At 39.7% G+C, this 13,228-nt stretch overlaps 1 protein-coding gene across 1 annotated transcript; it reads right to left on the bottom strand.

Moving 5' to 3' along the window:
* Positions 1-12,182: 12,182 nt before the first annotated feature.
* LOC149209317 (uncharacterized) lies at positions 12,183-12,575 on the bottom strand. The gene has a single exon (XM_089398573.1). It carries the CDS (start codon positions 12,573-12,575, stop codon positions 12,183-12,185), a length of 393 nt encoding a protein of 130 aa, XP_089254699.1.
* Between the last annotated feature and the right edge of the window lie 653 nt (positions 12,576-13,228).

Genomic DNA, 13,228 nt, shown 5'->3' with positions numbered 1-13,228 from the left:
CAATAGCCTTCCAGATCTTTCTTAACAATATGAGACTGGTGGATATGGATACAATAAATGGCATCTTCACGTGGAACAACAAGAGAGGAGGAACTTCCCAAGTAGCCTCGAGATTAGATAGATTCATAATCTCAGAGGATCTCCTTCTCACCGGTCGTATCATGACAACTTTCATCCTCCCTTTCGGAGGCTCGGACCACTGGCCCATCCAGCTGGAAGCTTCCTTTATTGGAACCCTGAGGAATAGACCTTTCAGGTTCGAAAATGTCTGGCTTACTCACCTTGATTTTATCACTAACATTGGAAATTGGTGGGCAGAAGAAATGCCCACCCAAGGCACAAAAATGTTCCTTTTGCATTAGAGACTCAAACACATCAAGAGAAAACTCAAAGAATGGAATAAAAATGAGTTTGGAAACATATTCAAAGCCAAAGGAGAAGTGGAAAAAAATTACAGGAAGTTAATCAAATTCTCATCACAGAAGGCTTCACAGAGGAAAGAAAAATGCAAGCGGACTCACTCCAACAAGAATGGGACAACAGATGCCAGCAGGAGGAAATATTCTGGAGACAGAAATCTAGAGTGCAATGGATTAAGGAAGGGGAGAGAAATACTAGGTTCTTTCACAAGTCTACCATGGAACACAGGGCACATAATTGGATCACAAAACTTATAGATCCTCAAGGAAAAGAGAAAAATACTCACAAGGAAATGGAAGCTGTACTGGTTCAACATTTTCAAAGTATAGCAGAGGAGACCATGGCAGATAGATCCCAATTTACTAAGAGTTTTACTCAGCATATTCCAAAGCTGGTAACCAGGGAAGACAATTATAATCTCAACAGGCCAGTGACGGAGGAAGAGGTAAATGAAGTAATCAAAGAGATGCACAATGGGAAAGCTCCAGGCCTAGATGGTTTCAATGTAGACTTCTTCAAAACATGCTGGGAAACTGTCAAACATGACATTCTGGATGTGGTGGAGGACTCGAGAAAATCAAAATCAGTTCTGAGAGCGCTTAATGAATCCTTCATAGCCTTAATCCCCAAACAGGAAAAAGCGATGACTCCAGACAGATACAGACCCATAGCTTTATGCAATGTGGTGTACAAAATCATCTCCAAAGTAATTGCTAGCAGACTCAAACCCCTTCTTCGAACAATTGTGTCAGAGGAGCAGGTGGGATATGTAGAAGGTAGACAAATTCTAAATAATATCTTTCAAGCTCATGAAATGGTGCATTCCCTCAAGACCAATAAGCAAGAAGGTATGATAATATAGCTGGACATAGCGAAAGCTTATGATAAGCTAAGCTGGTCTTATATCAGGGAAGTTCTTAAAGCATATGGCTTTGACCACAACTGGATAAGATGGGTCATGGCTCTTGTTACCACAACCAGTTGTTCAATTCTTCTTAATGGCTCTCCATCCAGAACCTTCAGGCCATCGAGAGGCCTCAGACAAGGAGATCCTCTCTCCCCCTTCCTCTTCATTCTCATGATGGAAGGATTGGGCAAAGCGATCATTTCAGCCAAGGAGGAAGGAAGAATCCAGGGACTCAGACTCACTCAGAATGGGGACACATTGACTCATCAACAATTTGTGGACGACACTATGCTGCAGGGCACACCCACAGTCAAGGAAGCCAAAGCTTTCAAACAAATCATGTATGAGTTCGCAATGGCTGTTGGTACCGAGGTAAGCCTCACAAAATCAAAAGTTTTCTTTTTCAACACTGATATTTCAATTCAAAGAAATCTCTCCAGAATTCTAGGCTTTCAAAGAGATCATCTTCCCTCAAATTATCTGGGAATACCCCTCACTGACAAACCTCTGAGCAAGGAAGTCTGGGAGTCTGTAACTAATAAATTGAAGGACAAAGTCAACAAGTGGACAAGCAGATCCTTGAATTTAGCAGGGAGGCTAGTTCTCACAAAGGTAGTACTACAAACCATTCCAATCTACATGTTATCAGCCCTTCCGGCACCAACAGGAGTCTTACAGCAAATCAGGAATATCTAAAGGGATTTTCTTTGGGGTAAAGGGGAAGAGAAAAAGAAATGGGCTCTGGTAGCTTGGGACAAGCTCTGTAAGCCCAAAACCCATGGTGGTTTGGGTCTCCATGACCTGGATATTCTGAGCAAAGTTTTGTGGGCAAAACTTTGGTGGAGATGGCTAAAGGAAATAAGAAATCCCTAGGCTAAACTCTGGAAACAAAGATATGCAATGGATTGGCAAGAAATGGATCACATTAGAATGACAGGACACATCAGAGGTTCCCATATTTGGAACAAGGCGTGGGAGAATAGAGCCTTGGTTTAGAAACACAGTTTCTGGGAGATCAGAAATGGGAATATTGCTTGGTTCTGGGATGACAACTAACAACAGGAACATAACCTTTGTAGAGAAGGATTGAATATCATCAAAAACGATACCATTAACAAAGGACTGAAAAAAGTAAGTGACTATTGGGATCAGTCAAGGGACACTGGTAAATGGAGAATTTGGAAGGTACCAGATTACAGTGAAGAGACTCCGTTGAAGACCCAAGCTAAAGTTTTGGAAGCTATTATGGAAAAGAGACAAATTTTGACTTCAACCTCGAATGATCTACTAAGATGGGGTAGAAACAACGAGGGCCTCTTCAACCTCAAAGAAGCAAAAAGAATAGCCACGGGACTCAACTACCCAAGCCCTGATAAGACATGGAAATACCTATGGAATAACCCACACTGGACGAAGATCAAACTGTTCAGGTGGCTAGTTCAGCACAAAAAGATTCTAACTTGGGAAAATCTCAGAAAGAGAGGTTTTGCTGGTCCTTCAAGATGCCAACTATGTGGCCTACAAGAAGAAACTATGGATCACCTTCTCAACCTATGCTCTTTCACCTCAACCTTATGGAATTGGGTGGCCTATATCTTCAAGCAGATAGACAAGAACGAAGATGACATCACTGATACTTTAAAGAACTTGAGGAAGGACTTCTCGGATAATGAGACAGTAAACACAGCATGGGTTCTGATTCCAGGATTCTTGATCTGGGATGTTTGGAAAGAACGTAACAATAGGATCTTCAAAGATAAATCTGGCTCAGCACAAAGTATCATAGCACAAATCATAAAACAATTCAAAGAAACTGTCAATTCCCTTTGGGTGCAACCTCTTGAGAAACCCCCAGGTCATCGGGACGCTCACATTCTGGAACTGTTGGGTCTCTAGTCACAGGTCCCTCAGGGCATAAATAAGACAGCGAGGCACATATCAGAAGGAAAGGCTTTCTGGCAACCCCCTCCCCATGGCTTTTTAAAATTCAATATAGATGGAGCCTCAAAAGGTAACCCTGGGGACGCTGGTTATGGAGGAGTCATAAGAGATGATGAGGGCAATATACAAGTCATCTTTCACAGTCATCTGGGGAGGGCCACTAACAATATGGCTAAACTCATGGCCATTGAGCAATGCTTAGAGATTCTGATTGAGTTCAATTTACATAATACAATCATTGAGGCTGACTCGGAACTAATAATTAATTCGGTCAAGCGGCTAGGCATAAGCACTGCACCTGACAAAGTCTCGAGACACTGGAGACTTTTACAGGTCTATTATCGAGTTCAATCGCACTTAAGAATTCTAAGAACTCTTAGTTTCGTGCATATGCGCAGAGATGCCAACACAGTAGTGGATTGGCTTGCTAATGAAGGGGTGAGATGCACAAGAGACAACAAGTGCTGCTTGTGGCAGTCGGTACCCGTAGGACAACTGCGTGAGCGTTGCTACACTCTGGCTCTCACAGACAAGGAGCATTATCAACACAGGAAGGGGAATCCGCTAGTTGACCTTTAATCAATGGATGATAGGGGTTCGATAGAAAGTCAACCTGTGATTTTTCTTATTTAGGTCTCGCAGTGGAATACCATAGATTGCCTTCTCATTGGTTTTGCAGGGAGCTTGGATAGCGAGTGGGTAGTTGGAAAAATTGTGAACAATCTACTCAATGTTGCGAGGCATCAGTTCAAATGGGGGGCTCGGTCGAATGGATGACAATAGGTGCAGCGTATCCGTGGTTTCCATGTTATCGGGCGTCAAAGCGGTTTCCGGGTTATCGGGCATCCTCAAAACCCGAAGTGGTTTATTAGAAATGAGCCCGATGCCACTCAGCGTTCAACACGTGGCTCTTGGAGGAGAGAGAATACTGCCTTCATCAGGCGGGTATTCCTCCTGTGTCTTCTATGCCCAATATTCTCCTCAGCCATTGGATCATGTAGCTGCAGATCAATGGCTTAGGTTCGAGGAGCAGGTTAATGGGTCCGGGTGATCCCAAGCAGACCCAAAATTTTTGTTATGTGGTCTCTATTTCCCCTCTTTGGGTCCGCTTGATGTTTTTTCCGTTCACCTATTGCCGTTATGCTTTGCCCCTCGACCGCTTCATCTCGGATAATTGTTCGGGTGGTGAAGGCAGTGTTTTTTGTTTTTTCTTGGGCCCTAGGCCCGGTTCTCGAGAAGTTGACTCTTTTCCCAAAGCTAGAAGTGATTGCTAAATTTTTTTAGCCCTCTTCCTCTTCGGGTGTGATGTATTATATGTAATATAAATTTTAGTGACAAATTAATAGAAGGACCAACTCTTGCTTTAGCAAAAAAAATACAATACAATACACACCCAAGGACTTTTGAATCCTAAACCATTAAAAAAAATTCAACAAGGCTTCATCTCGAGTTAATTTATACAGTAAACCAATGCGAACATCTCGCTGTCGTTTTCCCCGTTGTTTACCTCAGGATCATAGCATTTTAATCCCATTGATTAGTTCAAAATTATAAAGTAGAGCACTAAAACCAAGCAAAAGGAGACTCCTTTATTCCCCTTCAGATTCAAAGCATCAATTAGAAGTAGTTAACCAGATTTGCATGCTAGCAGCTCCAACTTTTCTCACTTCAGCACGTATTTGACTAGTCCAGGGAAATGAACACTTGAAAAGTAATCCACCCAGTCGATGCATTTGGCGTCGAAGTTGAAGGCTTTTCTGTCATTCTCTGACATCTTTCTCAAGAGGACTTCGGTGTTTGTTACGTCGAACCTGTGAATAGTTAGACGGCCAACTATTTTATTAGAGAAAAATTGCTGAATAATTATGAAGTAAAAAATAAAATTAAGCGCCATACAACCTTCCCTGAAAGAAGACGTGGGGCTCGTACAACTCTGCTAAGTACACGACTTTGTCGTAACTGCGAAGCAATTGTTTGTGACGTTCTGTGAAGCTGGAACACAATATTTTGTTCATTACGCCGAGTACCTGTTTTTCAATTCTTTGCCTCTGGGATGCTCTGAAAACTACATAGATGCCTCGTACACGGCAACAGAGTTAAGGAGTGGATTTGCAACCGATGACGCCGCCTGATAAATAAAGAGACCGTTCTCGTAGGCGTGAGCGGCCATAGCTACAATCATCTCGTTTACAACTATATCCGCTGGAATCTGTTAATCACGACACGTAAAATATCAAATATAAATACTAATCAGTTTGTATATTTAGGCGCAGCAACATGGATGATACAGGGCCATATTCATATATATGTATTTAAATTTTCTAAATCTAGGAAATATCTACAAGATAGTAGATTATATAAAATTCTAGAAAAAAAATATGATGGAAAATGCTGAGTTTCAATCTTGATGGAGAATGCTGAGTTTGTGTGAGGAATTGATGGAGTTTTGGTTTGGAAGAAGCCGGGGAGAAGAAATTGACCACGTCTAAGATGAGGTCGGGCGCAGCTAAGAAGAATGAGATTCGTCCTTTTCCGTAACCTATCATGATAGTGTCCATAGTTCTGCATCATGACATTCCGAAAAAGCACATGATCAACGTGAATAATGATATTAATAACATTGTCCTGAAATATTTATGTGTGCTAGCACATTCTAATAATAAAGGATGGATATTTAAGGGCACCTGGTGCCTTCCATCCAGCCAGGAAGGGCTCTGCCAAAGTACTTTCAATAATGGTAGGCCTGAGGATGACCACTGGAAGATCTCCCCTCAATTTCTGTATTAGCATTTCTCCCATCGCTTTGGTAAATGAGTATGTGTTTGGCCACCCAAACGTTCTTGCCCTGCTCAGATATCCATCATGAATGCATGAATCTAATAAGTTCACCTTCACAATGAAATCGATGCAAATTAAATAGACGTCCCAAGGTTACTTACCTTTCTAAACCCAATTCTTTGAGATGTTTCACTTTGGCGTCTTTTCCAGAACTTGTGCTTGTAGTATGACCAGTTGACGTGGCCTGTAGTGTGATCTGTGTTTTCTCCAGCAGACCAATTTCTGCTTCAATATCGAAGCTCAGAGGTGGACTGCTTTCGTCCTCAGGTCCTTTACCGTCCATTTTAGTGTTCCCGAGCTTCACACGACTCTCTTTTGTTCGTCCACTTTGACGTCCCACAACGAAAGCTTTGTGCACTCCATAGATGTTAGTCCAGTAACATTCGAGAATGATATCAAGATATATCTTAATCGTCAGCAATATTTAAGCCTCAGGGTTTTCTTTCTCATTCCAGGGTAAATAGGAATTTTGTCATTATAACAATATATAGCTTAGGTGTAAAAGGAGTATTTAAGCTAAAACTAATTTAAAAAATAATAAAAACTAACTCAAAATTTATTTTAAAGTAATTCAAAATAAAAATAAAAATTATGATTATTCAATTCATTTTTTTACGAGTGGTCTATATTAATTGAGATCGAGAAATTTCAAATTTTTAAAATTCAAAAATGATTGAGATGATCAAGATTTTGTATCATCGAGATATTTTTCATCTAAATCCATATCTAAAAGCCTCAATTAAGGGTTTGGCTAATAAAATGTCTCATTTTTCAATTACTAGAGTTTACATGGCACATCCTCCTTTGTTAATGCCATTTGTGGTGAAACTTGTTGACTTCCGCTCCCATTATTTTTATGATTATTCAATCATCTTTATCTTAGGAGTGGTTTATATTAATTGAGGATAAGAAATTTCAAATTTTTAAAATTCAAAAATGATTTAGATGATTAAGATTTTATATCATTATAATATTTTTGATGTAAACTTATATCTGAAAGTCTTAATTAGGAGTTTGTTTAACGAAAGGGAGTTGTTTTTAGTGTGATTTTTTGGATTATTTTCGTGCTCGAAATCCAATTGAAGCAATGATAAAATACAACTTATTTAATGGGAGTTGTCTTTAATGCGATTTTTTGAAATTATTTAAACTAGTTTTTTGAGTGTATATATGGATTCAACACCCCCAAAAACCCCTAGGTCACTTGTGTAAAATACAACTCATTTAAAGGGAGTTGTCTTTAGTGTCACTCTTTGAAATTATTTAAACTAGTTTTTTGACTATATATATGGATTCAACACCCTCAAAAACCCCTAGGGCACTTCCATTACGGAAGGATTACCCATCAACCTTGTAATTTCAATAAATTCCTTCTTATTTTAGAGAAATTAGACTAGAAAAAACCCACCAAAAAGTCACACTAAAGACAACTCGGATTTAAAGCAGCAAAGAATGGGAGCGGCAAGTCAACAAGTTGCACCACAAACGGCATTAAGGACGGAGGATGTGGCATGTAAACTCTAGTAACTAAAAAATAAGACCTTACCTTGTTATCTTTAGTGCAATTTTTTGGAAGCTTTTCCAACGGATTTTTCCAGTCTAATTTCTCTAAAATCCAACTGAAATTTATTGAAATTACAAGCTTATCCAGAAAATTACCTCAAAATTTTTAAATTAATTGTATTTTATCATCTTAGATTTCCAAGTTTCATAAACATATTAATTTATTTAAATTACAAGTTTGATCGACAAGACCACCTCAAAATTTTTAAATTAGCTGTATTTTATCATCTTAAATTTCCAGGTTTCATAAACATATTAATAAGGTGGTAATTAATGAGAGAATGTCAATGATGTCTTTAGATTAGTTAACCTTACTTTAATTAACTATTATATTTAAACACGAATTGCTTCGACTCTCCATGCCGGGGGGCTTGGTGCATAAGATCGATCCATCAGAGTAGCATTACAATTCCAATTCGCAGAAGTTTAGATTCGATTAAACATTCATTTGATTAAGGGACTCCATCCAACCCTAAACCTAACGTTATCGATTGTCAGCTGTCGGATCAAGTTTTGTATAGGTGTAGGGCTACGATTAAATCTGTATTCATAAGTCAACAGCTGGCAATTTGCTGAAAAGCCAACACAGATTATTATCGATGACATTTAATTCCTCTCGTACGATAACCCACTTCAATGTAATCATAGAGGATAACATAGCTATCGCTTGATGGGAGGAAGTCTTCTCGACTACAGAGATTATGAATACATTCTAATAATTATTTAACTTATTTAATAATTATCTAATTATTTAATTCAATAATTATTATTTAGATGTACTTATTATTATTATTGAAATCTAAATTTAATTATATAAATTTAAGTATTTTTTTATTTAAATTAAATTAAATTAATTAAATTATTTATTTATTTACTTAATTTAATCATTTAAATAATAATTAATTGAATATAATCATTATTAATTTAATTTAAATAAATTAATAATTAAATGTGTTTGTACCGGAGGTCCCGTAGTATTTGTTTGGTTTTGGATGACTTATCTTCAATTTGCTGAATTTGGGCCTCAAGAGTGTTTACCTTTATTAGGATCTTCTTGTGCTAGTTCTTGTCTTTGGTGCTCCTCGCATCATTGAATAGTTGGTTGACCTGGCTGCATAGGGGGTAGACAAGTTGGTTCTCTTTCGGTAGGCAACCCGGTTAGTCGTGACCCTGTTGCAGGAGGGTGTTGGCTTCCTCTGCAACATTAATGATGGAGTCTTTGAGGGCGGCTACGTCTTCCATTTTCTGTTCGATCTCAGTTGTGTATGTCATCGCACGGTCTGGCAAAGTACTTCGTGTGGCAGCGAGGGCCTACTTGAGCTAGCAGTTGGCATAAATTAAATCATGGCATGCTGCCTGGATGTGATCACAACATTCGACCGATGTGCAAGCTGAGAAGTCCTCTCGGGAATCAGTCACGACATCAGAGACTGAAGGCCACAATACCTTGAATTTTTCTGTGATTTGTTCTAGCTAACCTTGAAGATGTTGCTTTTCCTGGCACAACTAATCACGTTCTATCGTAAGTGCAATAATCTGTTGTTGCTGATGTTCGTGCTCGATGGTCAAATCATTATGCAACGCCTCTGCTCAGCATGGGGCTAGTTGAATGAAATTAAACAATTGGGCTAAGGACCAACACTCAAGATCATCTTGCCCCATGGTGAGGGGTTCTAGAAATTGACTTGTAAAGGCTTCCAACTGACGACGGACTTCTCTGAATGTTCGTGGGGTGATGTATCCTGCTATGAAGGTTTGACCGATGGTAGACTATTGTGGATGGAAACTGGGAGGGGTGGAACTAAAGGAAAAGGGTGAAAGGGCAATGATATTAGATGGACGGTAGTGGTGAGGGGATACGTAATTATTGGTGCAGTGGCCATCTGTGCACTCGACTCCAACAATAAAGACAACATGGATGTGGGGGTGACTTTTACACTAGTAATTGTCGTGATGGATTGGATAACAGAGTCGACAACCATGTCCATTTACATTCCTAGCAGTGCTCCAAAAGGTATGGTATGTGAAATGGTGGCGGATGTGGAAACTATGCGCATTAATGGATTGTGTGAACTAGGTGATGCAACTGAGGTGGTGGGTGAAATTTCTTCAATAATGGGCGATGATGTTTGTGATTGGGGTTCTTCAAGAGTAAGATTGACAATTTGGCTGGTGAGGGTTAGTAATTGTCGTGATGGATTGGATAACAGAGTCGACAACCATGTCCATTTACATTCCTAGCAGTGCTCCAAAAGGTATGGTATGTGAAATGGTGGCGGATGTGGAAACTATGCGCATTAATGGATTGTGTGAACTAGGTGATGCAACTGAGGTGGTGGGTGAAATTTCTTCAATAATGGGCGATGATGTTTGTGATTGGGGTTCTTCAAGAGTAAGATTGACAATTTGGCTGGTGGGGGTTATTTTCTACTTTTTAGACCCAACTGGAGGTTTTGTATCTTTTGAACCACGGGGCTTTGGGATTCTTGGTTTAGACTAGGAATGGGGCCCTACAACTGGATGTGCAACAACTAGAGGAGTACTAACCACACACTCGTGTTTCTTTCAACCTTGAAATCCAACAAAAGCAGGGAACGAACCTGCTGAGACTCCGATGTTGTGGATTGTTTCCTTCAGAGAATGCATTTGTTTCTCGAGCTTCTTGATGATATGTTGCATCTCTTCATTAGCCAACCGCTTCCTTGAATCCACAGGTGTCTCTCCGGGTAGTGGTTAGGGAACCATCCCTTCAAAGAAATATATGTGGTTTCCTTCACAAACCTCCCCCGCAATACTTGACCACAAGCTTACCTTTGTATGGAACGGTTCTACAGCTAGTATAAACTTTTATGGTCTCATATGGAATGTGTGGGAATGTACGTAGTGCAGCCTCATCCAAGTATTGTCGTTGCTAATAACAAACCATATTTTCGACGAATAATCATCGAGCAGCAACTTCAGGATCCTTTCCACAACCTTGACGACTTTTAGCATTTTCTTGTACCATCGTATGAAGGAAGCCCCATTGATTTCCTTACTGCATAGGTCCCTCGAGGTTCGCCAGTGCACGTACCTGAGGGTCAAGGGCTAATATTTTGTGATAGGAACTAAATCGTGACCCTTTGATGGGCATCATTTCCACATATCTAGAGCAACAACAATGTATCCATAAATGAAGTGGGTCACTCTCTTGTAGATGTGCTCACTGGCCTAAAATAGGTCTTGGAGTAGCAAGTTGGACCAGTTGAGTTGTGCACCCTCCAGAGAGTGCTCCGCAACTGAAATCATATCTAGCATGCACTCATTCTTGGAAAAATGGAACATGAGCTTCCCTATAATGATATATCATGCAAACTTGATATTGGGGGTGTTGATTGGCTCTATGAGGGTGCCCTTGCCTCCTCTCTGGGTGTCATACATGCTGTAATTTTCATTTTCGGTCTTCTTCGTCCGCTTGGAGGTTGTCTGGAATACAGTTAATATGACATTTCCAGCTGCTGATAAGCACATGAGCCTCTGGATGTCAATTGCATGTATTCCAGTTCTTTATCAAGTCAGAGCAATCCTCCATGCATTTTGCTGAGAAGTAGCTTCGTACACTACATGGCAGCCGCAATCATTCCGAAAGCGGGAAGAATCCTCAAATTAAGCAATGTTTATTGTTGGATTCCTCTAAAATCATTTTTGACTTTGATGGATATGCTTCCATCACCCTTCATTAGTGGTTCAGTATATAATTCACGCTTGAGGGATGGAAATTATAAAGAGTCCAAGAGGTCGTTATCAACCAACACGGCTTTATCATATTTTCCATAGACTGGTTTTGTCTTCACAATTCTTTCGTCAAATTCAAATTCTGGAAAGAATATCATAGTCCTCATCATCTTGGAATGACGCTGATAGACACAAGACACAAGGGGCTTACATTTGGGCATGGGAGAAAGGAAATTGGGAATAGACTGCAGACTTATCAACTCTACCACCTTTTCTTTACACTCTAAATAATTCGGCATTTCCATCCAGATTAAGCAGAAATTCTCGACACGACATTTCTGACGAGACCTCCTAACTAATTACTATGACAAATTTCCATATGTGTTCTCAATCGTGAACGTTGTCGTCAGCTGAGCTGGACCTGACTCGGATGATGCAAAACTGAAAAAGGAAAGGTGGAGTTGATGGGTAATTATGGTATCATGATGGAAGATGCTTAGGAATTGATTATGAATATAATGGGAAATATTTAATAGAAATTCGAGCTAACACTAGAAATTATTGCTTAATTGTTACGGAAATGACAACCAACACATGTCACTCTCCCCTATCCATAAGCAGTTGTGGTGTGGTGGAAAAACATACACAACTAGAAGAAACCTGGTGGGAGATTTATTCTAGACTAACTAGAATGTAAATAACTTACTAACTAGAGGGACTGGCGCAATTAATGACTGACCAAACTAATTGAATCTTACCTACTCCTACCTACGATGTCCTTTCGGAGATGCAATCAATTTTAAATAACATTGTTTGATCCCTGGAAGGGCTTCAAGCATGCACCATTCACCCATCTTGGTTGCAATACACCATCCAATTGCACTAGCTTAACATCTCCTGACTCCTTGACATCCAAAACAATGAAAGGCCCCAACCAATGCATCTGTTGCTTCCCTGGAAACTTCAATAATTTTCTATCATATAGAAGAACATGTCCTCCTACTGTGAATGATTTCCTCTTAATGTGTCTTTCATGCCATGCCTTTTCCCTCTCCTTTTTGACTATTTGATGGAAAATTTCCATGAACCTAACCTCCTTCAGTTCTGAAACTTCCTCCAACCTCTTCAGAATTGACACTTCCTCCATACGATTGGCCCATTCAATGAAAATGTTGGGAATAGCAAAATCCATGGGTACCACAACCTCTCATCCATATAAGAACTGAAAAGGCGTATGCTTGTGTAAGCATTTAACAGTTGCACGATATACCCATATATTCATTGGCACTTGCTCATCCTAATCGTCCCTATTGGCTGAGCATATCTTGGTCAGACCCTTTTCCAAGATCTTATTGAAGGCTTTCACTCTGCCATTTGCTTGAGGGTGTTATGGGTTGCTCTTATGGTGTTGTATCATGAATTTCTGAAGTAATGCGACAATTGTTTCATTTATGAAATGGGTTCCTTGATCACTAGTGAGACTCCAAGGGCACCAAAATATGGATACGATGTTCTCAAAAATGAACCTAGCCATAGTATCCATAGTACAGTCCTTAATCGGTTCAGCCTTCATCCATCTGGTAAGGTACTCTATGGCGGTGATGATATATTTGGCATGGGAGTGGCATGTCGATGGATTGATAAGTCCTATAAAGTTGACTGCCCATTTCTCAAATATCTCCAATGCATGTATTGGTTGTAATGGAATTTCATCTCAGAGTGATGATCTCCAAACACTTTAGAAAACATCACAGCTTCTAGCATAATCCTTCAGATTCATGAAAATCATCAGCCACCATAACCCTACATGTAATACTTTCCTTGTGGTAGCCTTTTTGCCAACAT

The sequence above is a fragment of the Pinus tabuliformis genome, chromosome 1_2 (assembly GCF_031772625.1).
Source record: "Pinus tabuliformis cultivar Carrire ecotype Pingquan chromosome 1_2, CPIR1, whole genome shotgun sequence".
Classification (NCBI taxonomy): domain Eukaryota; kingdom Viridiplantae; phylum Streptophyta; class Pinopsida; order Pinales; family Pinaceae; genus Pinus; species Pinus tabuliformis.
The sequence above is the reverse complement of the archived record's forward strand: the minus strand, read 5'-3'. Positions and strand labels throughout refer to the sequence as shown.

Excerpts from the sequence above, each read along its gene's own strand:
- LOC149209317 (XM_089398573.1), bottom strand. The coding sequence starts at position 12,575 with ATGGATTTTGCTATTCCCAACATTTTCATTGAATGGGCCAATCGTATG.